This window comes from Microcaecilia unicolor, chromosome 8 (genome assembly GCF_901765095.1).
Source record: "Microcaecilia unicolor chromosome 8, aMicUni1.1, whole genome shotgun sequence".
Classification (NCBI taxonomy): domain Eukaryota; kingdom Metazoa; phylum Chordata; class Amphibia; order Gymnophiona; family Siphonopidae; genus Microcaecilia; species Microcaecilia unicolor.
Window position 1 is genome coordinate 26,272,514 of NC_044038.1, and position 27,411 is coordinate 26,299,924.

Sequence of the window (27,411 nt, forward strand, 5' to 3'; positions counted from 1 at the left end):
TATAAGACGTGCAGCAGAGCTCTGAACGGATTGAAGGGGGGATAGATGGTTAAGTGGGAGGCCAGTGAGGAGTAGGTTGCAGTAGTCAAGGCGAGAGGTAATGAGAGCGTGGATGAGAGTTCGGGTGGTGTGCTCAGAGAGGAAAGGGCGAATTTTGCTGATGTTAAAGAGAAAGAATTACCCACGTCGCTGCACTTTTTTGCATGACTGATCCGTTTTTTAGTGAATTCCAAAATACATATCTTACCTCCTGGAGAAAGAAGCATATTGCAACTTTGTCTCTGCAGAAGAGGGAGGAGGTACAGAAAACAAAAGGTCCTGGATATTGTTAGATCAAAAAGCTAGTTATATTTCTATATAAACTATATAAGTAGGGAAATAAAACTGGGAAGCTTTTGGCTAACATAGTTAGACCAAGTTTAAAAAAAAAAAAAAAAAAAAAGTATTACTAAAATGGGGAGAGGGGGTTAATACCCTAATACAGATACAGGAAGGTTTAATGAATGCTTTCTGAGGTTTCTATCAGAAATTATAAGGTCAAGACAGTATGAATGCAGACAATTGAAATGAGTTTTTTTTATGGATCTTCCCCTCCCATGACTAACCCGTCGCATGTCCTTCTACCTAACCAAGAAAGGACCCAGAGGTCATGAGTTCCTATAGACCCATCTCCCTGATCAATCAGGATTTTAACACATTATTTTACTATGCATGTTTTCACTGTACACAGCCTAAAATGGTCTATAAGTATTTTAAATAAAAGTACATTCAAAACAAAGGCTGCCACAAACTCCATCGTAAGACCCTCTGGAAACATCTCCGCCTTAAACTGCTGAACCCAACAACGACATATCCTCCACAGACTGGAGACAATGCAATAATGATTAGCTTCACTACTACTCCAGCATGTGTAGAAAAAGGCAAACAATCTAGTTTTGTCTCCATCTACTGGCAGGAGAAGCATAGCCCATCGGTCTGGGAGGAGGAGCAAGGGTATGTAAGAACTGAAAAGATTTGAGAAAAGCAAAGGCAAAGTGAAAAAAAAAAACCAGAAGCTGATAAGAGAAAGCAGCAGCTTAGGCACTTTGTGGTAGCAGCAGAAGTAGTCAAGAAGGAGCAGCAAGCACAACCACCCTTACACCCCTCCCCCCCCCCCCCTGTGGGGCCTTGAAATCTTGGGCAAGTCAGTTAATGCTCTATTGCCTCAGGTACAAGAAGAATGTAAGTCTTCAAAGACAGAAAAATACCCACAGTACCTGGATGTAACTTGCCTTGAGCTACAGCTGAAAAAGGGCATGAGCTAAATCCAAAACAACTGACTATTGTTCCACTATCCTTCCCAAAATACATGCATCATAAGAATACTCAGAATTGCTATGGCTGTTCTTGTGAAGCTAAACCACTGATGTGAAGAAACTGAAGACGGGTACCAAAATACACAGTATAAATAAAAACAGTTTGAAACACGTATGTATCACAGTCCCCAGTATTGATTTCATGGACAAATTCCATTAAAAAGCAAGAATCTCGGCAAGACACACTTATTGTGTAATAAACAAAAACACACATCACAACCATAAACAGGTTTACAAAAAAAAAACCAAAAAAAAAAACACTAATTCTTCTCTTGTAAATTATCTTAGACTTCTATATTGACCTTATCAGTTTAAATCTTTGCTTTTTAATCTATTTAAAATGTTTATCCTAAACCATAGTACCTTTTAAAAATATCAGCAGATAAGAATCGCCCGTCAGGTTGTAAACAAAGAATATTAAACATGGGAATGACAATCATGAAGGCTATATACTTTCATAATCCACTGAAAATGGAACAATTCCAAACTCAAGCCCCAATTAAGTCTGTTAAATCAATATATCAAAAAAATGAGGACATGCAAGTAATATGATGAGCCATTACACGACATTTCAATACAAAGGGGCCAATGAAGAAATCTTCCTGCGGGTTTAACACTGGTTTACTGTAGGTTAGCAATACAGAAAAGGTTTCAGCATGGATGTTAACTCACACAGAAACCCTAACCGCATTACAATGAATGCAAAGGAAAATTATGTCTTACCTGATAAATTTCTTTCCTTTAGCCAATAGCAGATGAATCCAGAAACGAATGGGTTGTGTCCATCTACCAGCAGGTGGAGAAAGAGAACACAAACTGTGTTATATAGGACAGTCTACAGTCTGGTCAGTCAGTATACTCCTCACAAAGCAGAAGATAAGAGGAAAACTTCCCCTTCCTCAGAAAGGAAGAATCATATAGCAATAACTAGAAGAACAATGAACTCTCACAGCAATCCTGAACTGAGAAATCAAGAACAGCAGAATCCATAAGGGTGGGGCTCTGTGTTCCATCTGCTATAACTAAAGAAAGAAAATTACCAGGTAAGAATTTTTTCTTCCTTGTCATCAAGCAGATGAATCCAGAAACGAATGGGATTAAGCAAAGCAGTCCTCAAGTTGGGTGGGAAGCAGATGCCATCACCGAGAATACTGATGCCCCAAAACCCGCTTAGGAGTGGTGCCACAACATCAACCCAATAATGCTTTGCGCAAGGGTATGCAGAGAGGACCAAGTAGCCGTGTGGCAAATTTCCTCAAGTGACAGGGACCAAGTCTCCATCCAAGAGGTGGAGATCGCCATATTCGACAGCAAGTATGATGAGAACACAGTTCTTGATCCAACAAGCCATCGAAGCCTTGGAAACCGCCACATCCCTATTGGGCCCTGACAAGAGCACAAAAAGATCAATCTAAAGAACTCATTAGTGACCTCTAGATAATGTCATCAGTACCCTTCGGACACCAAGAGAACAAAGAGAAGGAAAGGCTCCCCCATAGGCCTCCCTCGTAAATGATGGGAGAAAACATCTGGTTGCGAGAGGAAAGCCAAAATCACCTTAGGCAAAAAAAGAGGAGGGGGAGGGGACTGTATGCTGGAACACTCCCATCACTGTAAAAGAGAGGAATGGAACCCAATAGGATAGGGCCTGGAGTTTAGAAAAAAAACGTGCCTGGCAGACACAATAGCCACCAGAAACATTGCCTTCCACAAAGGCTCAAAATATATGCCTCTTAATATATGACAAGTGCCAATAGATACCAGGAAATTTGGGGGGAGTTTTTGTTGTTGTTTTTTTTAAGTTCAAGGGAAAGGAAGAGGAGGTGCCGTTTAGACACCAGAGACTTTTTTCAGAGTCGGCTGGGGAGAGGAAAGAGAAGTAGACAGCATCAGGTTGGTGGGTGCCAGTAGACACCATGGTTTACTTCTTTTTGTCAGAACAAGGGGAGGGGGAAAGTCATTGGGTCAGGGACCAATGCAGATGCAGGTTGCTTGGCACTAGTATTCTTTTTAAATGTTTCACTCAGGCAAAGACAAGAAGGATGACATATTGCAATGAGCTGCAGGTTACTGTCACAATTTTAAAATGTGGCAGTAATTTGAATGCTTATTGGATTATAACCTGCTGCAGTAGTTTTGCGGTGATAACTTCACAGTACAGGCCCCACAAAAACTCATACAATTTGGCACAGTAAACATTTTAAAGGAGATCAATATAGGAAAATGTATTTTCCATTTCTGTTGCATATGTGTTACCACTGCGTAAGATCATCTTGAGGGAGGACTCCAATTTCCTGTCCTGCGCATCCTTAAGGGCTGTACCACCCTCTAAAGTGGTTTTCTTGGTGACCACAGTGATCAAGGAATCCACCTGAGGGAGTTGAAAAGACTCAAGCTCCCTCGAACAGTGGGGGTAAAGATGCGACATGGCTCAAGCCACCCGCAAACCTTCATCTGGCATCTCCCATTGTGCTAAGGACCTTCACGGCCTCATGAATATAGAAAGTTATAGGGAGCCACTTCGTCACAGACATAATGGAAGAAGATTCCGCAGTCTAGGCATCAAAAAATATCCAGGACCTCCAGGGCCCGGATAACGAATGCAGGGACCTAGCTGTATTGGGGTCATCACCCTTATCTGGTGGCAATTCCCCCTCCTCTAAGGGATATGAAAGGGCCTGAAGAGTCACACTTGAGAAATGGCCCTCATCAACATCAGACACCATAGAAAGTTCCTCTTGGACCTCCAATCTCTGCCGCTTGGGCAGCTGAGGAACCCCAAAACCTCCAACAAGAGTCTGCTGAGCAGAGGATCCTGCAACCCTCCAGGCCTCTTCATTAAAAAGGTTTTGTGCATCAACAGTACAAATTCAGGAGAAAATGGGACATCAACCCCAGAGCCTGCAGGCATATTCCCAGCCCGGCTGCTATCCACAGGACCTGGAAGCGATGACAAATTGGGCTCCAAGAACTTTCCACCACCGATGCCACAGCCTTGCCACATGGGGAAATAGCAAAAATGGTGCCTGCAGGTGTGTAGGACAAAAAGAGCCCTACAGGGCCCATCAAAACTGACTCCAATGATTCAATATGCTCCCCGGTCCAAGGCCGCTCGGCAGGATCTAGCTGAGAGGCACTCAGCAGGTCTGTGCAAGAACAGGCTGAACAGACGTTCGATGCTGCTCTCCAGCTCCCACATCAAAAGCAGCGCTTTACAGATTCTTCCAGCGCTGCCATAAACATGCACTACTCACCCCACAGGAAATTCACCACTGCAGCACCAATTCTGGTCCCCTCACACTGCTGTCGACAGAATACCGGCACTAGTACGCTGTGCTCCTAAATTTAGCCTGGTCTTTTTTTTGGCACTCGCTCAAACAGCTGAACTTTTTTTTTTTTTTTTTTTACAAGAGGTAGGAGATTAAGCTGGAGCTAAACAAAGCCATGAGAGGCAAGAAGCCCCTGGACAGCCAAAGAGGGAGCTGACTGGGGGGGGGGGGGGGGGGGGGGGGGGAGGAGGAGGAACCTGGCACCACCAGGTGTACTCCAAAGTCCCAGGACAGGGATACCTCAACTCCAGAAGCTCTACCAGACCCAGAGGACCAGGCCAGGAGCCAAAACAACCCAGAGTAGCACAACTATGACCCATCCACCGCTAGGTAGAGAGAATGTCTGAGGTCTGCTATACATGGTCCTGTATCTCCACCTCCTGGTAGGGGGACATAACCCACAAGTCTCTGGACTGATCTGTGGGATGCTATGGAATGGGGAATTCTAAGAGGGCTAAACGATACAAATATGAGAAACTTCTTCTGTGTAACTATGTTTTCAATGAGGATATGGGTAGGAAACCCAGTCTTGGTTCTGGATAAGCTGGAAGCCCAAAGAAAAAGGATGAAGTTACAGTCCCTCTCCTATGCTCCCCCCCCCCCCCCCCACCACCACACACATACGAGAAGGAGAAACCTGATCAGCATTAATGTTTTCTTAAAGCTTGGCCCCTCAGACACATTCAGCAGCTGATGTGGATATACTCTGGAAGATAAATCCAAATTACTGTTGGCATGACAGCCAATCGAATTTGTATTTAACTCCAGGAAGCAATGAAAATGATTTTGTATTCAAGGTGACATTGTATCCAGTGATTTATACTGTAGCAAAAATTCATCAGATTATTTCAATTTTGTTTTCATCTACATGGAAGTCTCCAAATCTTTTAGTTGCAGTGTCAGTCACTCAATATTTAGGTCAAGTACTTCCAAGTGCTATAATTGACGACAACAGTGATACGTCTCTAATTAATGCAGTCATACTTCACAGCACTCATTTAAGGGCAACACCTAATATAAAACCTATTACCATATACTTTTACACAGCTTTACAGCATCACCCTCAAATTATCAAAATCTCAACACTGCAACATATAAAGTCGCAAGCAGTAATACAACGACCCAGAGGAATAAAGGGAAACTAACTGATTTACAAGGAAAGTAAATATCTTCACAACCTATCCAAAAACAAAAAAATGCCTAAGCAATTCAATTCTGTCTTCACAAAAGCAGTATTATTACAGCATTCTATACTATGCTCATTTCACTAGCACTTCAATTACCTTTTCAAAATTTCATCTTTTGATATCTCCTGATATTTCCAAGAAGCAATCAAACAGCTAGACTCCAAGTCATCCAACTGTGCCATTAAAATGAGTCAAAAGACCACAAACAGGTCAGCCCATTTAAGTCTACTGTGCTACATCATGCATCTCTCCAACTGGAATTTTTTCCAGAGTAAGTCCCTTTCTGTCCATTCCAAGCACGTTTAAATTCTGACAATTTTGACCCTACAATCACTGCTGGAAGCTTGTTCTTGATATCAAACCATCCTTGCAGTGAAAAAAAAAAGTATTCAATGTTTTTGCTTCCTTCCATTCAACTTCCTATGACAACCCCTTGCCCTTGAATTTCTCATTCCATAGAAACATTACCTTCTGGTACTTTATTGAAGGCCACTAGATAGTTGAATGTTTGTACTGCAGCTCCTCTTTACTTTCCTTCTTCTAGAGCAGTATTTCTCAAGTCTGTTCTACAGTACCCCCTTGCCAGTCAGGTTTTCAGGATATCCACAATGAATATGCATGAAAAATTTGCATATAATGACAGCAGTACATGAACATGAAATTTCATGCATATTTCATTGTGGATATCCTGAAAACCTGGCTTGGTACTCCAGAACAGACTTTGGAAACACTGTTCTAGAGCAAAGGTTCTCAATCCAGTCAGGTTTTCAGGATACCTACAATGAATATGCATGAGAAAAAAAAAAGTTTGGAAAGAACTGCTTTAGTGTCACACTTGTCTCCTTATTCTAATACCTCTACTCTATTAAAAGCTATACACTACTCTATATATTCTGATTCCTAGGCCTTTTCCATGTAAGCATTTCACCACCAGCAGCTCTACACAAAATTGGAGAGGATCTCAACAAAATGAAGACTTATTCCAACCTGCTTCACACTTCAGCTGATATTCTTCAGGACAAAACTCCCAAAGACAATAGGGCTAATTTTGCTTACAAAATTTGTAATGCATGATCATATCTAAATGAGATTAAATGATGTCTTTTAGAGTTTACTCAACATCCCCAAGCTAAAAACCAGATGTTACAACTGTTTGCCGGTAAAAACTGCATGCTTTAGACACAACTCAGATCAAGCTGTCTTATCTTAGTGGTTAAACTAGTTTATTCCTCCTACTGAGATATTAGATCACTGGAATAAATTATATGGCATTCATAGCAAGACCCTTCCCTACTCTCCAAAACAGAATAGCACTTTCTGCCTGTCAGCAGCATACATTTATGTACTGTAAGCTACAATTAAATTAGTAGTAGTTGAAAAATGTTATGTGGCTTTGCTAACTAAAGCAAATCAACTTAGGGGCTTGTTTACTAACAGAAGTTTTGCACTTACCGCACATTAAGAGCGAAAATTAGCACAAAGTGCAAAGCCAGTGCAATAACTGTTAGGGATATGGCCAGCATCTGCCCTAGAGTTACTGCACAGGCAGACATTTCCATAGTCTATGATGTTAGAACACCCCACAAGATCCCCCAATGAGCATCTGCACAGCCCATTCTCACCCCACTGACCCCGCCCCCTCAGTACTTACTAGGCTAAGGCCGGCAGCAATGCCCAGGTGGCTCCTGCTCCATTACTGCCTGGATTCAAAATGGAAGTTTTGATCTCTAGTGATAGAGAGCTTCTTATCTGAAACTAATTCACATGATTACTTACTGCACTTTTGTAAACAGGCCCCTAAGACACACTACCTAGTAGAAGGAACAGGAACCATGGGTCAGATTTTAGTTAATATGCAGTCCATGACAGCTATCACCTGCACGCTCTTCAACTTCTTCCTTAATTTTCATGCACACTATCCGGAGGGGGAGAAGAGACAGATTAAAACACCTTCTTCATTTGTGGAACTCCTTATATAGACAAGATCTTTACAACATAAGTCTACGGAAGAGGCTACAAAAATTATTTATTGGGATTTTAAAACTGCCTCTATGCTCTCAGGGGTTCACCAGAGGCGGTATATAGCAGGTACAACTTGACCCAAAAAAACCCCACACACACAACTTAGTTTTGTTAACTGCATAACAATAATGAAATGATCAATCATAGGTATAAACAAATAATGAGGTAAACCTGGAGATGGCAAATTGAATCCTAGAAATAGCAGTAACATGATATGGCATCAGAAATATATACAAACAGCACAGAAACAATCATATAATAAAAATATAATACATAACAGTAGAAATGATGCATCATAACAGGAAACATGGAAAATACATTCATATAACAGATATGATAAATACAAATGGACACACCTAATAGGCACAAATTAGAACATGGGTGGCTAACTTGAAGGCAAATTATATGTACAGTTGAATAAGTTGTGAGAAATTGTCTTAGTTGCAGGGTATATGGCAAGCTAGTCCAGATGAGTGGATAGCCAGTCACCACATGTGAAAAGCCAGGCTTTTACCTGCTTCCTAAAGAACAGGTAGTCTTGAGATAGGCATAGCTCCTCTGGGAGCTAGTTCCAGAGTGTAGGGGTTACTCCTTAGAAAGCTTGCTGGCTGATATCACATTGTAACCCCAGAAAAGAAATCACACAGATAGTGATGCTCCTTGAGAGGACCTTAGAGGCCTCAATGGCGTGTAGGGGACCAACATTCTTTAGGAATTCTGGCCCATTTTGTCTGAGGACCTTCAAAAAAACAACCAGTTTTCAACTTGGCTCTGTAAGGTATTGGTAGCCAGTGCAATTTTTGCAGCAAGGGTACTATGTGGTCAGGCCACTCGCAGCCCTTTATCATTCAGTCATGTTATAGCATTTTGATTTAGTTGGATCCAATGCAAAAAAAAAAAAAAGCCTTTATACAGTAGTACAGTAATACCATTGCACAGACCAGTATAGTCAGATTAATCATTTTTGATATATGGAGAAATTTCATAGTTTCCACAGGTGATAGAAAGTTTTTAAATGGTTGAATTTGGAGGATAAAAAGTGATGAGTCTAGCAGTATTCCAAGATTCCTGAACTGCAATTTTAGAGGAGTTCTTACTTTTCCAAATGGTATTGTTATTTATTTTGAAGTCAGATACCTGACCACTTGTATTAGGAACTCACAGAGACTCTATTTTGCTTGGGTTCGGGCAGAATTTGTTGTAATTTGCCCATTCCTGAGTTGATGTTAGACAGGCTGTCAGGTTACCCAAAGCCATGGGTAGATCTGTTTCAATAGGTATGAGTACTGATCATCGTTGGCACAAATATGGAATTATGTCCATCAACTGATACAGGTCAGCTGAAGGCTTGAGGCAGAAATTAAATAAAACAGGTGATAGTATGGATCCCTGTGGCACGCCACAGTTCAATGTCTGAGATGATGTGCTACTGACGAATAGAATCGATTGTCCGCCGACAAATAGAAACAGTTATCGGCGGCACTTAGCAACCATGTAAGCATGACGTTATGATCCACAGTGTCTCTAAGGATGCAGAGAAATCCAGTATCGTCAGTAGAGGCAGATCCCAAGAAAAAGCAAGCAGGGATACAAGAACTGTCTGTTCCATACCCAGATCTTAAATGAGTCTACTCAATTTCTTTAATTGAGCCACTCAGTTGAATGTAGCAGGTCTGTTCTATAAGTTTTGCCAGGAAATGGATATTAGAGACTGGTTGGTAGTTTTCAAGCTGGTCCTAAAGTGTTATTTTTCTGTCAAGGAACTCCATTGCCCTTTCAGTGTCATTGGCAACTGCCCTTCCACAAGAGGAGTTAACCTTCAACGAGCCCTTTCCTTGGCAGTGGCCAAGACAACATGATGTCAGCTGTAGGGCTTTCAAGATTTTTTTTTTTTTTTTTTATAACAGCCCTCTCTGCAACTTAGCTGAATGAGTCCCTGATGGTCGTGATTGGGGTGAGGGGGAAATGTTCTCCTTATTAGCTGGTGAGATGCTCAATGAAACTATATGTAGGTACCGATGAAGACATTTAATTTTGCTGGCACACTGTGTGGCAAAATAATTGCTGATTAGTTGTGACTGGGAAAGCTACTTCTATCGCAGGGACTGCCATAGACCATTTATTATTATGAATTGCTGTTTGGTTTAAATTTGCAGCCTGTTGAATCCATTGAGAGACATAAATGTAAACCTCTTAAAATGAAGAGAAAAATCGATACACTGACTTTCTGTGGTTACAAAGTGGTTTACATATTATATATAGGAATGTTTGTACCTGGGACAACGGAGGGTTAAATGACTTGCCTAGAATCACAAGGCGCTGCAGTGGGAACTGAACCTAGTTCCCTTGGTTCTCAGGCCACTGCACTAACCATTAGGCTTTTCCTTCACTTCAAACACCACCTTTAAAGTATTTGTTTCCTTCATCAATTTACTACTACTAATCATTCCTATAGCACTGTACACATAACATGCAGGTGCTTTCTCTGTCCCTGTTGGGCTTACAATCTAAGTTTTTGTACCTGGGGCAATGGAGGGTTAAGTGACTTGCCCAGGGTCACAAGGAGCTGCAGTAAGAATTGAACCTAGTTCCCCAGATATCATGCCACACAGTGTGTAATCTCATCAATATAGAATATATAACTAAATAGACCAATTATAAATAAAACTGAAGTTCACCATAAAATCTTTCTTTGTGGGACTGCTTTTTACTGTTCTCTTATTGCAAACAAATCACAGATTTAGAAGAGGCTTTTAAAATTACAAATATCCCTTTGTCTTACTCACCTTAACTGTGTGTGTTGAATAAGAGAAAACGTACATGGTTAGTAAAAAGTCCCATTAAGATTCATGGAGGCGTATTTTCAAAGCACTTAGACTTACAAGTTACATAGAGGCATATTTTCAAAGCACTTAGCCTTCCAAAGTTCCATAGGTTTCTATGGAACTTTGGAAGGCTAAGTGCTTTGAAAATATGCCTCTATAGTAACCTATGGAACTTTGTAAGTCTAAGTGCTTTGAAAATGAGCCCCCTAGTAACATAGTGACAGCAGATAATGACCTGAACAGTCCATCTAGGTTGCCCAACAGTTACATTCATTATCAATTAAGATTAAATCAACAATGAACATGAGATTATATACTTGATCATGGTCTTTCTTTGGTGTTTCTGGGACATAGACCACAGAAACCCACCCGGCTCTGTCCTTATGCTCCAATTACTGGATGTTCCAATTACTAGAGTTGCCATCAAAGCCCACTCCAACCTATCAGAATCTGTCATGTCATTTGTGGACACAGACCATAAAAGTCTGCCCAGCACTGTCCTCACATTCCAAGTTACCGGAGTTTCCATCAAAGCCCTCTCCAGCCCATTCTAAATTGGATTGTTATATGCGGGACATAGACCATACAAGCAAGCCCAGCACGAGCCTTAGTTTTTACAGCTAGAGTTGCCATCTAAGCACCACTTGATACGCAAACAGATATGCAACCCTTTAAGTTTTGTTTTTTTTATACCATTCATTTTCTAATAAGGAGATCCTCTGCGTTCATCCCACGCCTTTTTGAATTCTGCCACTGGTTTTTTTCCTCCACCACCTGACTCAGAAGGTCATTCCAGGCATCAACGACCCGCTCCGTGAAAAAGAATTTTCTGGCATAACTCCTAAGTCTACCACCCTGCAACCTCAATTCATGTCCTCTAGGTTTACCATTTTCTCTTCTCTGGAAAATATTTGTTTCTATATTAATGCCTTTCAAGTATTTAAACGTTAATACATCCTGGGTCCTGTTTATAATGTGCATTTACTTTTGGTAAAAAGTCCCTAAATCTGGTAAGTTTTAGAATTAAGATTTTTTTTTTTTTTAAACAAGAATCCTGCTTCCTCTACTGAGAATTATCCCACTGCCCACAATGCAAACCCCTTCATGTTGAGAGTTACTAATTCTGTGGCAAAGTTCTTTGTATGTGACTCAAACTACTTTAGCAAAGATAAACCCATATTCTGACACATATTCTGTGTGTAAGTGAATGTCCTCAGCTGACTTCTGAAAAGTGATACAGTGTACAAGCTGCTGGCAATTAGCAGCACAGGACACAGGTGGAAGTGCATACTGAAGGTTCTTAACTCGCTAAAAGTATTTAAATATTTTCAGGTGGAGGAGTGGCCTAGTGGTTAGGGTGGTGGACTTTGGTCTTGAGGAACTGAGTTCGATTCCCACTTCAGGCACAGGCAGCTCCTTGTGACTCTGGGCAAGTCACTTAACCCTCCATTGCCCCATGTAAGCCGCATTGAGCCTGCCATGAGTGGGAAAGCGCAGGGTACAAATGTAACAAAAATAAAATAGATACTACTGGAGATTCTACATGGAATGTTGCTACTATTGGAGATTCTACATGGAATGTTGCTATTCCACTAGCAACATTCCATGTAGAAGGCTGCGCAGGCTTCTGTTTCTGTGAGTCTGACGTCCTGCACGTACGTGCAGGACGTCAGACTCACAGAAGCAGAAGCCTGCGCGGCCACATTGGTGATCTGCAAGGGCCGACTTCTACATGGAATGTTGCTAGTGGAATAGCAACATTCCATGTAGAATCTCAAATAGTAGCAACAGTGGAGGAGTGGGCCTAGTGGTTAGGGTGGTGGACTTTGGTCCTGAGGAACTGAGTTTGATTCCCACTTCAGGCACAGGCAGCTCCTTGTGACTCTGAGCAAGTCACTTAACCCTCCATTGCCCCATGTAAGCCGCATTGAGCCTGCCATGAGTGGGAAAGCGCGGGGTACAAATGTAACAAAAATAAAATAGATACTATTGGAGATTCTACATGGAATGTTGCTACTATTGGAGATTCTACATGGAATGTTGCTATTCCACTAGCAACATTCCATGTAGAAGCCTGCGCGGCCACATTGGTGATCTGAAACATTCCATGTAGAATCTCAAATAGTAGCAACAGTGGAGGAGTGGTCTAGTGGTTAGGGTGGTGGACTTTGGTCCTGAGGAACTGAGTTCGATTCCCACTTCAGGCACAGGCAGCTCCTTGTGACTCTGAGCAAGTCACTTAACCCTCCATTGCCTCATGTAAGCCGCATTGAGCCTGCCATGAGTGGGAAAGCGCGGGGTACAAATGTAACAAAAAAAAAAAAAAAAAAACTAGGGAAAAAGCAGCTATCCCTGTGGCACAAAAGAAAACTTTTGATATATCTGACTAGTAACTGAGTATTGTGGGAAACTAAATTATTCTGCCTTGAATGTTACAAGCCTTTCTCCTACCATTTTAAGATGTTCAGTAACATCACATAAAAAGTACCTTGTAACTAAGGCTACCATAGCAACTCTGGTTCACATTTGTTGAATAAAGCAACTGCCGTACAAACTACAATGTTCATATCATCATAGGTTAACTGCATTACAAAACATTCATCCAGGGGGGAAAAAAACAAAAACATCAAACAAACCACACACTACCTTAACTTTTATTTCTGTACAAAAAAACACCTTTTTATCAGATTAAATGTTATCACTTATACAACACGTTTCTATAACTGGGCATCTGGTAGGACTTTATTGTATAAAGGAATCTAGACACCTACTTGCTTCTATAGAATACTAGTATAACAGGAAAAATACACACCTACATTAGGTGTGAGCTGTTAAGCCAGCCGTAGATCTGGCATGTGTGCACCTAACCTCCAGTAATCTATATAAATAATTCTCACCTTCTCTCTCACCTGCTGAAGCTCAATCTGTGCTGAAGCTCACTCTGTGGGAGGCAAACACAACACTCACTCTCACACTCATGCACCACTGTCACTCATAGACCCGCCCCCCAGCCACACCCCTTCCGGATACAATTCGCAACCCCAACGTTCTAAATGAAGCCTCCAAATTGCTCCAAACCAGAAGTGTGAGGCGTCAGAGATATCCTGTTTGCCCAGGCCTCCAAACCGGAACTCAGAACTCTGAAGCGCCATATGCCCCGCCCTCGCGTCAGAACGTCATGATGACGGGGGCGGAGCACACTGCAGGAGGACACAAACTCAATCTCCCGGCTGGGACAGCGACGCTGCAAATGCTACCTCTCCGTGCCCGGCCCTCGGTGGCCATGCCTCACACCGAACCTGCATCACAGAGGGGTTGCAGGACAGCTGCCTCGCTGACGGTACGTCGATGCTGAAAACCCGATCTCACCGTGCCCCAAAACCTTGCTAGCGCCCGTTTCATCTCTCCAAGAAACGGGCGTTTTTTTACTAGTATGCATATAAGCTTCAGTATCTTGTAAGTTATGCATGCTCTATCTGTATGCCTACCTGTAAAATACACACTATGTAAGACTAGTAAAAAAGCCCCGTTTCTGATGCAAATAAAACGGGGGCTAGCAATGTTTTCTTCTGTGTGCATGTGGGAGTGTGTGTGTCCCTGCCCTCTGGCCTCTCTCCCCTCCCCCCTCTGAGTCCTTCACTGTTACAGAGCCAGTGATTTGATTTCGTGCCCTGCTGTTTTCCTTCACTGACTGTTACAGAGAGGGCGGGGGGAAACCGGATATCTCTCCCCCTTCACACTTCCGTCTGGAGGCTTCATAGAACGTTGGTGTTGCCTTTTATATAGAGAGATATGGCGTCTGGTGTGTGATGGGACAGTTAGTGACAGTGTTTCATGGGCTGTACAGCAAGGATGTAAATCTTAATTGTATGACATGTATTCATTGGATCTGGTTGCATATAGTTTCTGTAATTTTATTATGAATAGAGTAGAAATTAATAAACATGCATTTATTTAGAGAATAGCACTTATGTGGAATTTTGAAGCTTATGTTTATACTAGCCGTTAAGCCCATAAAAACGGGCGAGATTCCCAGCTACCATCCTCGCCGCCGCCGCTCCCTCCCCCCTCCGTGTCGGGCCCCCTGCACTGACCTGACAGCGCCTCTCACCTCCGTGTGAAAGCGCTGCAGGCAGCAGCAGATCGCTCTTGCTGCTGCCTGCAGCGCTTCCACACGGAGGTGAGAGGCGCTGTCAGGTCAGTGCAGGGGGCCCAATGCAGAGGAAGGCGGGAGCGGTGGCGGGGAGGGTGGAGGTTGGTGCGCCGGATGTTCGTTTCCAGGCGACAGCGTCCGACAGTGACTCCGACTCCGTTTCCCTCTCTGTCCCGCCCTCCGACGTCATCACGTCTCGACGCGAGGGCGGGACAGAGAGGGAAGTCTCTACTGCGCATTTGCAGGTGAGTCGGTCACTTGCCGTTTATATGTTTGATGGGCACACAGATGAGCTTACATGCCATCAGTCTAATGATTTACACTCATAACTGGCATGTAAAAGCACACACTTTATAGAATTGTCTTCTTGCCTAGCTTTCAGGAGCTGGCCCTCCCTTTATTAGATCAAAATAAAATAAGAAAAGATGGTAACTGCCAGAAAATAAAAAATTATTCATAAAAATGGAATGCATTCCATTATGATTCAATTTATCTTTCCTTATTCTGCTTGGAACCAGAGGAAGGGAGTATTAGCTCCTGGAAGCTAATAAAATTAAAAAAAAGGTATTACCATATAAAATTCTGACCCACTTATCAAAAGTATATCACAAGTGGGATTACAAATAACAGAGACAAAGGCTATAAAGTGTGGAGGTGTAAATTAGGCAACCTCCATTTTTGAAAGATTTGTGTTATTGTTCCCTATAGGGTCAGCAGAAAGGGGCTTATGCAACTGTTTTATAATTTTGAATTACAGAGAGTTTTTAGTTTGCTACTTTTCATGTTTTTCAGAAAAATGTACTTTATTGATAAACATTTCTCATTTTTTAGAGACATAACTAGTCCACATCTGAGAATGAAAATTTGCAGGATTATACAACTGATATCCCTCTATCTTGTGTCCACCCATGTCTATGCCACAGAGTTTTATTGATCTTTCCTCCAGGAATTTAATCAGAACTCTTTTTAAAACAAACTACATCTTCTGGCAAGAAATTCCACAGCTTAAATTGTGTATTAGGTGAAAAAAAAACACTTCCTCCATTTAGATTTTTTTTTTAAAGTGAGGTTTATTAGCTTTATGGAATATCCTCTAGTCTTGGTACCATTTGAAAAGATATTTAAAAAAAACCACACAACTCACTTTACCTGCTCCTTCCCATTCTTGATTTAAAAAAATCTCTATCATCTCTTCCTCAAACTAAGAGCTATCTCTTCAGCAGGGGTGTGCTGGTAAATTTTTAACAACAGGCTCTTTCTCTGGACGTAGCCAGCTCTGCAGTTGGAAGGGCCGGGTGGGGGGGAGCAACACTTGCCTCTATCTCCTCCCTCCCTTCATGTGGGCATGATAGGCATACCTTTGCTGGCAGCCAGTAAATGGACTGCCACCACTCCCAACGTCTTGCTCTGAGCAGCATGCTGGAACTTCTCTCACATGCTCCAGAAGTCCCAGCCTGCTGCCCAGAGCTGGAAACAAGGCGCAGGGAGCAGCAGTAGTCTATTTACTTGGCTGGCAGGGCTCAGCATCCCTACCAGCAAAGTAAAAGAGAATTCAGCAGGGGGCCCAAGCCCACATTTTGGAAACCAGTTGTTAAAGTAGCCATGGAGGGCCCTACTTTAACAACCGGTTCCCAAAATTCTTAAAAACTTAACAACCGGCTCTTGCGAGCCTGTGAGAGCCTGCTCCAGCACACCACTGCTCTTCAGTCTTTCTTCACAGAAGAGTTCTTCCATCCCCTCTCTCATTTTGGTTACTCATCCCTGTACCTTTTTCAAGAGAAGGCAACCAGAACTGTACACAGTATACAAGGTACAGTCACGCCATGGAGTCAGAGGCATCATATTTTCATTTTTATTCTTCCTAATACCTAGCATTCTCTTTGAGCTCTACTGAAAAAAAAACCACACAGATACAGGTTCCACCAGTCTTGTGATTTCACTGTCCACTTGCTCTTAGCCCTTTGCACAGTACTAGTTTCTGTTTTCTAATCTACAAGATCAAGAATCATAAGAATGTTTGGTTAAGCCTGCCTTGCTATTTCACTGGAGCACAATATCTCCCAAGTTATATAGTTCACTGCTATCAAGTAACCTTTCCTCGGTCAAAGGGCATTGAAGACATTTCTAATTGTTTCTAGCTGCAGTTGTTTTACTTCTGTACAGCTTTTCTAAAAAAAAAAAAAAAATTGTCTGTGTGCCTTCTTAGCCTGCTCACTTATAAGCAAGCAAGAAAATCACTAAAATTAAAATAGAAAATTTGTGAAGGCAAAAGTTGTAAGGGAGAGGGAGAGAATGCACTCTAACAAGGTCAGCATCCTTGCTATTAGCATTAAGATGCCCTTGCTTTAGTTTCTATGTCATAAACAAAGTAAGAGTGTGTCCAGAAGATTGGTGGTCAACAATAAGGATAACACTTGAAAGTGGCACTGAAAAGGTTGCAAAAAAGTGTTTCCCAGCTTGGTCACACAGTCTTTCAACAGGACTGTTTTTTCAGGATATACTCAGTTAACGGATAAAGCAAAGTTACTCACCTGTAGCAGGCATCCTCTGAGGACAGCAGGTCAAGAATTGTCACAGTTGGGTGACGTCATCCAACGGAGCAAGATACAGATGCTGACTAGCGATAATAGAACTTTCTAACAAAGTCCCACTGCGTATGGGCTGGCACCTTCCCACCCGATGCACAAGCATGGGTCTCTCAAGTCATTTTATAAAGCTGAAGAATACAACTCCAAGGGGAGGTATGAGGGTATGTGAGAATACTTGGCTGCTGTCCTCGGAGAATATCTGCTACAGGTGAGTAGCTGCTTTCTTTGAGGACAAGCAGGCCATTGTATTCCCACAGATGAGAATCCCTAGCTACCAGGCTCACTGGAAAACAACAATGCTAGGACAATAGGGACTTTAAACGTTGATGCCTGAAATTCAATCAACCTGAAACTATAGACAAACTAGGTGTGGAGGTGTAGCCTGGAAAAGAACAAAGCTAGGGCTAGGGGGTTGGAGTTGGGTGCCAGACACCCAACAAATTCATCAGGACTGCCTGCCCGACCCAGCTATCAAGTCGGGTATCCTGCTCAAGGCAGAAATGAGATGTGAATGTGTGTACAGATAAACATGTCGCAGCTTTGCAAATCTCCTCTATGAATACTGACCTCAAGTAGGCTACCGACACTGCCATGGCTCTAACATTATGATCCTTGACATGACCCTCTAGAGTCAGCCCAAGTAAAGGAGATGCAATCTTGCAGCCAACTGATCATGTTTGGGTCAAAAGAAACAAAAAGCTGGATGGACTGTCTATGGGCTTTAATCCACTCCAGATAGAAGGCTAGGGCTCGCTTGCAGTCTAAGGTATACAGTACACCCTCACCAGGATGGACATGAGGTTTCAGGAAAAATGTTGGCAGGATGGATGGACTGATTAAAATGGAACTCCAACACTATCTTAGGAAGAACTTGGTGTGCAGAGAACTACTCTATTGTGGTGAATAACTTAGTGTAAGGTAGATCAGCAACTAGGTCCTGAAAGCTCACCAAATCTGCAAGCTGAAGTGACCACCACCAAAAACACAACCTTCCAGGCCAAATACTTCAGATGACAGGAAGTGGCTCAAAGAGAGCTTTCATCAGCTGGGTGAGGATATCATCAAGATCCCATGACACAACTGGAAGTTTGACAGGGGGCACTGTCAGTAGCAAACCTTTCATAAAGCAAACAACTAGAGGCGACATGAAGTGGCTCAAAAGGAGCTTTCAACAGCTGGGTGAAGGTAACATTGAGATCCCATGAAATTGGAAGTTTGACAGGGGACCATGACAGTAACAAACCTCTCATAAAGCAAACTAGGGGCTATACAGAGATAGGCTTACCTCCCACACAGTAATAAGCACCAATTCCACTTAGATGAATGCTTACAGTTGGTTTTCAAACCAGACCCAGGAAAATGCAAGTAGTTTTTGGGTAGTGCAGGTGAGGGGGATCTAAGGCCTTGCGCTCGCTCCAGACAGCAAGCCTCCTTCACTTAAATAAGTAACACCTCTAGTGAATTTTTTCCTGGAAGCCAGCAAGATGTGGACGACTCCCTCCAGCAAGTTCAAGAATTCAAAGACTATACTCTCAATATCCAAGCTGTGAGGGCCAGGGATTGGAGGTTGGAATCCACAGATCTTCAGAGGACACCTCCAGAAGAAGAGGAAACCAGATTTGCCTCAGCCATTAAGGTGCGATTAGGATCATAGTCCCCTGATCTTGTTCGAATTTCAGCAAAGTTGTCTATGAAAGGTATTGGAGGATACGCATACAGAAGTCCCTTCCCCCCAATGTAGGAGAAAGATCTGACACTATTCTGCTGTGTGACCTGAGCCTGGAGACTGGGAGACTTTGTTGCTGAAATGAGTAGCTAAAAAGATCCACCGAAGCGGTACCCCCCACTCTCAGAAGAACTTGCGGGCTATGCCCATGTTGAGAGACCACTTGTGCAGTTGCAAAACCTCGCTGTCTGCCAGGCAGTTATCCTTTCCTGGTAGGTATGTGGCTCGAGGTACCATTCTGTGAAAGAGGATCCACTGCCACCTGACAGAAAGGGTAGGTACCCCCTTGCTTGTTTATATAGAACATTGCAACCTGGTTGTCTGTACAAAAATAACTGGATACTGTAGCCAATCTCTGAAAGCCTTTACAGCATTCCAAATGGCCCTCAGCTCAAGGAGGTTGATATGAAGATCTGTTTCCTGAACAAATTTCCTGGGTGTGAAGCCATGAGCTCCCCATCTCAGGTGGGATGCATACATAGTTAACACCTTTTCAGGATGAAAAATTTGGAATGGTAGTCCCACAGTCAAATTTGATCAAATTGTCCACAAGTTAACTCTGGCAGAACCTGGATTGCATCCACTAGATTCCCAGCTGCCTGAGACTACTGGGAAGCTAGGGCCCACTGCAGACCTACGCGGCCAGTGCTGTCAATACATCTGCCCTTGCTTGTGGGAGAAAAGCCCAAGCCTGCAATGTACTGAGCAGGCCTCCTATGTACACCAATCACTGGACTAGGAGAAGGTGGAACCTGGAGTAGTTTATGACAAACCCTAGGAACTCCAACACCTGAATAGTTAGGTGCATGGACTCCGACCCCCCCCCCTTCCTACAATGTGCTCTTGACCAGCCAATAGTCCAGATAAAGAAACACAGACTCCCAGTCTGTATAAATACACTACCACCACTAGACCCTTGGTGAATACCCTGGGAGCCGATGCGAGGCCAGATGGCAGGACGTGGTACTGGTAGTGGCGTTTCCCTACCTGAAATCAGAGATACCTCCTGTGAATGGGAAGTATAAAAATGTAGGTATAGGCATCCTTCAAGTCCAAAGAGCACAGCCAATTGTTTTCCTGAATCATGGGGAGAAGGGCACCCAGGGAAACCATCCTGAGCTTGTCTGACTAGGGATTTTTCACAGCCCTTAGGTCTAGGATGGGATAAAATCCAATCCTCCCCCCCCCCCCCCCCCCCCCCCACATCTTCTTGGGTACAAGGAAGAACCTAGAATAGAATCCTTTCCCTTCTTGCCCTGACAGCGGCACAGGTTTGACCACAATGGACTACAGAAAGGTGGAGATTTCCTCTATAAATACCTAATTGTGCTGAGAGCTGATGTACAAAGCTCTCGGTGGGCAATCTGGTGGTCTCTTTGATGCCAATGCAGAGTGTAACCAAGATGGCCTATTTGAAGAACCCATTGGTCGGAGATTACAAGAGACCACCTGTGTTGGTAAAAATTCAGCCTTTCCCCTACCGGTGTCTGAAACAGTCACTGAGCACAGCTTTGCTCTCTTAGAACCAGTCAAAAGCTCATTCCTTGCTTTAATGGGCAGGACTGGTGAGGCCGAGCATGCTGGTCATGGGGGTTCTTGGAAGAGCAAGAAAGTTGTGGAAACTTACGTCTCAGAGTAGTTGGGTCGCCACCTAGGCCCACTCAAAAATCTCCTAGAAGAGGAGGCTGCAGTTTGGAGGTAGCAGAGACAGATGGTATCTGTACATTTTGAGGTTCATTCCTCCACTACCTTATCTCCAAACAGGTTATCACCTTGGCATGGAACGTCCACCAATCTTTCCTGAACCGCAGACATGAGAGTCTGCGCATCCCCACACCCATGTCAGAAAGTCTGGACACTATACCAAAAGAACTGTATGCGTCCCTGGCCAGATATTTCCCAACAGCTGCTTACTGGCCAACTGGCAAAGCTCTATGGCCTGCTCCTGTGGGAGAGAATCCGCAAGACCTAGTGTACTGCACACCAAAGATGGCAAGTAAAGGTCATGTAGAGCTGCTAAGATTGGATGCAGGCCATAAGTATTAAGGCCTGAAAAGCTTTCCTACCAAACGAGTCCAGTGTCTGAGCCTCCCTTCCTAGGGGCACAAAGGCATGAGTACTGGAACTCGTAGCTCATTTGAGGGCAGATTTGACCATCAGAGAGAGTGGACCTCTCGAATTTGGGAGCCTTCCGAATACAATATTGCATACCCACCCTCCTCTGGCTGAATGAGTCTGTGCTGCCTCAGCTCAGTGGAACCATGTCCTTGCCCTGAAAAGCGCTGAGGTACAACCCTACCCTCTGACTCCATGGAAGCTTCCTCCTCAAACATCGAGAGCGGTACCATATGTGCCGATGTGGACACCTTTCCAGTTGCCAGTGTCGAGGATCGCTATACAGGCATGGAATGCGCCTCAGGAAGACTCCAGGGCTGATCCACAGCTGGCACAAGCACCCTTGATGCCTGAGTGGTTTACAGCTGCAGCATCAGTGCCAGTTCTTCCCCCGAGCACGGCTCGGAACCACTCATTGAAGGAAGGCAAAAGCAGGGGAGCTGGGAGAGAGACAGCCAGAGAAAGGCTACATAGAAACACTTGTTTGGCATGTGGCAGTAAGCCTGAATTTCGAAAAGGGCTAATTCTCTCATATTTGTCAGCCATTGGTGCTGCTGCGGTTACCCAGAAGTACAGGATTTTTTTTTTAATTAAGAAGGTTGCATTGAATAAGCATCAACTCTGTGATACAGACAAACCCTGTGCCTCCAGAGGCTCCTGTGATCCCAAAAGCAAAGAACCATAATCCCATTCAGGAGTACGCTGCAAGGCCTGGTGCCAGATAACATTCCAAAAGAGTGTGCAACAGGGTCCCAGGCAGATACTTACACTTAAGGCAAGTCCCATCCTCCCACAACCCAAAATTTGTCCTCCGCTCCTTAGTCAAGTACGCTCTATGTAGAATTTTATGTTGGATTTCCTGTAGGGGGAACAAATTTGGTACTTGTGACATGGATTGGCCACTGCTGGAAGCAGGATACTGGGCTAGATGCACCATTGTTCTGACCCAGTATAGCTATTCTTATGTTAACTCACTCAATTTAACAAAAAGCTCTGAAAACTGCCGTTCTGTATAAACCTGTCCTATCTCCCTCCTCCAGAGCTCTCTCAACTAACTTGTTAAGGGAAGCAGGCGTGTTATGGAGCAACTGATCCAAGGATCCAATGTCCCACTTGTTGGCATATCCAATGTCCCACTTGTTGGCATATAGTTGGGGCAGTGTCTTCCAGTAATGCCAAACATCAAGGCCAGAGAAACAAATGTTTGTGGGAAAGGTGCCACCTGTCCTGGATCTAGGAAAAAGGAAGGAAAAGAACTGGCTTCCAACTCTGCAATACTAGCCAAAGACCTGCAACCCCCAGACTCCCAATCCCAAAAAAACAGACTGACCCCAACCTGCAGGAAAATTTGCATTATCCTCCAGTGCTAGGAATACTAATCAGCGTCCACACCAGGCTCTGTCAAATGACATCACCCATCTGTGAGAATACAACGGCCTGCCTGTCCTCAGAGAAACTATGTATGGTTGGTACAAATAGGCTGAATACCAGGCCTGTCATGAGGGTCCTGGGTCTCTCTGAGAAAGGCTGGATTACAGTACATTTTCTTTTGGGGTGAGGGCCAATGTCTCCAAATGGGTTACTTTTGCACATTCCATGACAGTAATGGACCTTATGCCTAAGCCTGAGATGTGGAATATGGCTTTGGAGGATATTTATAAGGCAACTGGAACAGCAAACTTAAATCAGAACAGTTGTTTTACTGTTGGGAAGGAACAGAATTAAAAATAATCCTTCAGTATAGAAACTACACCTATATTCAAGTTACAGCAGGAAACAAAAGGACAAAAATTTGAGGTATAAAAGGTATAAACTTGAAGCTAGTAAAACAAAACCCTAGATTTAAATCATTTATAAAATGGTTTGTTTAGATAAAAAATCCATTCATTCCAGCCATGATCTCAAAACAATTTGCCTATTTAATCTGAGTAATTTACAAAACAAAAAAAGCAACCTACAAATTTAAAATGAACTATTCAAAACCAAACACATTTTATATACAATTGCCCTACACTCCTGCCACCACTAGATAGGTTTATTTTTGAAGGGATGGCAGGAGTATACGAGTACATTTCTTCATGAAGAATGCACACAATCCCACCCAACGCAAACATCTTCTCTGCAATTCCTTCCCCCTCTGCCTCTATAACCCAAGCCTCAAGAGGAGCATAAGATGCTTCTTACTATTCCTCTCTTCTGGGAGGAATAGGGATCCTAGTGCTGTGGCTCAGTTACCTAGCATTCCTTCCATTTCCCTTCTGAAATGGTGTGTTCTTCATGGCCCAGCTCCACTGCCCTACTTTACCTTCCCATGTGCCCATTTCACCAGGTCATCCCTTCTCATTGAATGATCCATTTCTTTGCTGGCAAGCTCCTGTTCTTCCATCCTCCTATACTTTTGCCTATATCCTCCTGCTCCTGCCTCATTCTTGACAGCAATGAGCATTGACTCTCAGCAGGAAAGTAAATGAGCACATTTTTCAAATCTTACACATACAACGGGATATTATACCACTTTTTCTACCTTCCCTGAGAATTTCAGTTGCATAACCGAGTATCATAGTTGACCTTCACACTTAAGTGCCACTGTACTAAAATGTAATTTTTTTTTTTTTGCAAAAAATTAAGAGGCAATGCATGACACACAAATGTAACATGTCCTAGGCATGTAAACCACTACATTTTCAACATTTTGTGCAGTTTTTCATGCATCCACCACAAAAAAAAAGTTGTCCTCTTTTCACATGTAGTATATTATGTATTCGGGTCGATCTCTAAATTTATAAAATATCGAGCTGCTGTGATGCAAAGCAATTCATTAATTAGGAATTTTGCAAAATAGGCACATGAAACCGTTCACAGGCCCATTTTCACCAAAAAGAAAAACATCTTTTTTTAATGGCTGCCTCTATGGCTACATTTCTTGAGAAGGTTTACTCCTCAGATAATTTGCATCAGTAGCAAACTTTCCCATGAAAAATCCACTAACCCACAAGATAAAATTTGCAGAACATTTGCCTACCAACTCTTGAATAGGCTCCTTTATAAACAAAATGTTTGTAATACAATGACAAGAATGAAAATAGTATTAGAGTCATTGCAAAATGTTTCCTCAACAGCAAACGTATTCTTAGAAAATACCCATATAACATTGTTCTACGTATAGAGAACAAGCAGACCTATCATGGTGATTTTTATAAAGGTGCAAAACATCTCATACTACAAGTCGCAAATATGTAATTTTGAATTAAAATATGGACAGAGGAAAAACAAGGATCTAAAATTAAAAATAGTTTAATATATTCTTCATACATCCTAAATTTTGAACACTGAATAAATACTATATAATTGATGAAACTACAAAATCTCTCTCCATATATCAAAAGGACAAGTGGTCCATGTCATAACATCACGACTGGGCTACTGTAATGGCATGTACACTGGTCAAACCAAAAAGAATTTACACTAGCTGCAGCATAATTGAGCAGGGCCGCAAGTGGCATATCCAAATCAAACCCTTCCTGCAAGAACTACACTGGCCAACAGTACCTTACATAGGTCCTCTGAAGAAAATATATGTGGCAACTTGAGTTACATGAGGACAGAAATCTAACTTTTCCCACTGGAATCTTACCCATCCCAGCAATTTAATGGTACCTAAAAAATAAAAAAAAAATTCTGGTTCGGCTCTCTCTGGTACACACATGTAAGAGTCATCTCTAATTCGCTGGCACCGTGTGCTGAGAGGTCACCACATACATGCGTCAGTACATCACCAAGAGGTCGCCACATGCATGCGCCAGTAGGTCAGGTGACCTCGGATGCTTGTGCCTATGTCAGAACTGAGGCCTGCACATCAGCCTGGGAGCAGAGAGTTAAATTGAAGACTTTCCACATCTGCACTGTTAAAGCAAGGAAGAGCAGGAGACAGCACTCAAAGAACTTGGTACTTGGTAGGTGAGAGCCTGTCACAGGTGCAGCTTACACTTAACATGGGAATCCTGCAGGAACTGCTTCCCACAGTAATCCCGCAGCCCCAGAGGGGATTCCAGTGAATCCCATTCCTGTACAGGTCTCTACTTACTATCCACTCACTCTGCATCTGGAGTAGCTGTTGCACACCCCATAACTTAGATCTGTTCCTCATACCTTTTTAGCTGTACATCTAATTTACCTTATGTTTAGCCACCCATCAGTTTATCCCAATGACTCTGTACTGCTCATCTATATAAACAACGGTACTTGCTCACTTGAGTTACTTATCAATATGTCATTGTATTGTATGAATAACATCGTATCAGTTACATGATATTCTTCCATGCTGTTCATTATGGTACCACTCACATTCTATTGACATTTATCACACTTTTGCTATATGATTGTTTTAAAGAGCTATTAAATACTTAGATTTATATCTAGATCATTTTAGTCATATAACAATTCAATTTGCCCTCTTCAACTTTACCTCAGATTGTATTTTATGCTTACATTTGCCCTTTTTGGTACTGTTACACTTATCAAAATTGTAAGTTTTAGGTCAAGTCGTACACCATCTATAGTTATGAACCCCTCAAATATAAACTTGTTAAATGTGCACCCACCACAATATAGGTAATATGAGAAACAATGAAGTTTGTACAGTTTTCCCCTTATATAGAATCAAATATTTTTCCAGTATGAAATTACTAAAGGAAACAAATTCCTTTTATGTACAGAGCCTTTTCATAATTTAAATGCAACATACCAACCCACAAAATTCAAAAATCTCAACAGACAAAAGAAATTTGGAACCTTTGCTCCCACTACTTAAGAATACTAGAAGCCGTTTCAATTGCATATATTTCGTTACAAAATTTTCACGATATAATTCGAGGAAATTTAAGAGACCATTTCCTAACGGAACGAAGGGAAGGATTATTTTCATGCGATACTTCAAAATGGGAAAACCAAAAATTCAGAGTGGATGAACGCTACTACATACATAACATAGTAGATGACGGCAGAAAAAGACCTGCATGGTCCATCCAGTCTGCCCAACGTTTGATTTTATTCTACCCAACTGTTTGCAATGGTGTCTTTTGTCTCATAAGAAACCAGAAACGATTAACCTTCAAATACAAAAGGTTTATTCCGGCTCCTCGAATTCAATGCTACCTGCACACAGCACAAAAGGATGCAATCGGGGCGAAGGCACAAGATCTGACAAGGAAGGGAGGACCCTGGGGTGTTGCTGCTGTGAACCGAAACTTGGTCCCAATTTCACAATTCGACCTACTTCCCGAATCCCAGTCCCGGCTCACCTGCACCTGCTGCTCCCGGAAGTGGAGCTCCCTCGGCCGCCGGTGCAAGAGCTGCTAAGACCAGCGGCAGCACCCAGGCGACGCACCGGTGGCAGCAGTCCTGTTTCCTCATTCTTCCACCGGCCACAGACGCTTTAACCTCTTGCTCCCCGACCCCAGGGCCACGTTGGGAGCCGGCGGCTTCCTCGACCGGCGGCTGCGGCTCTAGCGCTGAGGCGCGAGCACAGAGGAGCGTCTCTCCGGCGACTTTCTCGCCTCACCGCCGGACTCTACTGCCGCCGCCCGTCTGACGCTCGGGTTTCGCCGCCGTCGCTCCTCCCCGCCGCTTCTCTAAGCGCATATTGTCCGCCTGAGCGCTGGTCTCAGAGCCCACGAAACCACCGTCTCCGTCCGCCGTCAATAACACGAACAGTTTCCAAGGCAGCCCTCACACAGCTCCATTTCCTCCCGGCGCCATGTTACCTTACGTCACGCCTCGGGGGCGGAGCGGACACTAACTAACAGCAGAACGACGGCTTGCGGGAGCCAATTGGATTAAGCCGTGGGAGGGGTTTGAGGAAAGGTGAGTTGATGACGTCGCCCGGCAGCTGTAAGGAAAAGTTACGCCATCAGTCAGTCGAAGGCCGATTTAAAGGGCTGCGAGCGGCAGGGGAAAAAAGGGGAGGTGATCCGATCCTCAGATGCTGCCCTTACTGCATTCGGACAGTTCTCCTGCAATGTAATCTATGAAGCTCTATCTGCTGTCCACAAAAAAAAAAAACCCCGCAATCCCTCCGTTTTGGCCTCCACCACCACAAGCACATTTTCTGAG

The 27,411-nt window shown here is 43.2% G+C and overlaps 1 protein-coding gene across 1 annotated transcript in view; it reads right to left on the bottom strand.

Annotated features, from left to right (window-relative positions):
* The window catches only part of LMTK2 (lemur tyrosine kinase 2), a 110,207-nt gene extending 83,138 nt beyond the window's left edge, over positions 1–27,069 (bottom strand). Inside the window, 1 exon segment of the mRNA XM_030213629.1 lies at positions 26,601–27,069. Coding sequence (XP_030069489.1) covers positions 26,601–26,712 — 112 coding nt within the window. The 5' untranslated portion in view covers positions 26,713–27,069.
* Positions 27,070–27,411: the final 342 nt, after the last annotated feature.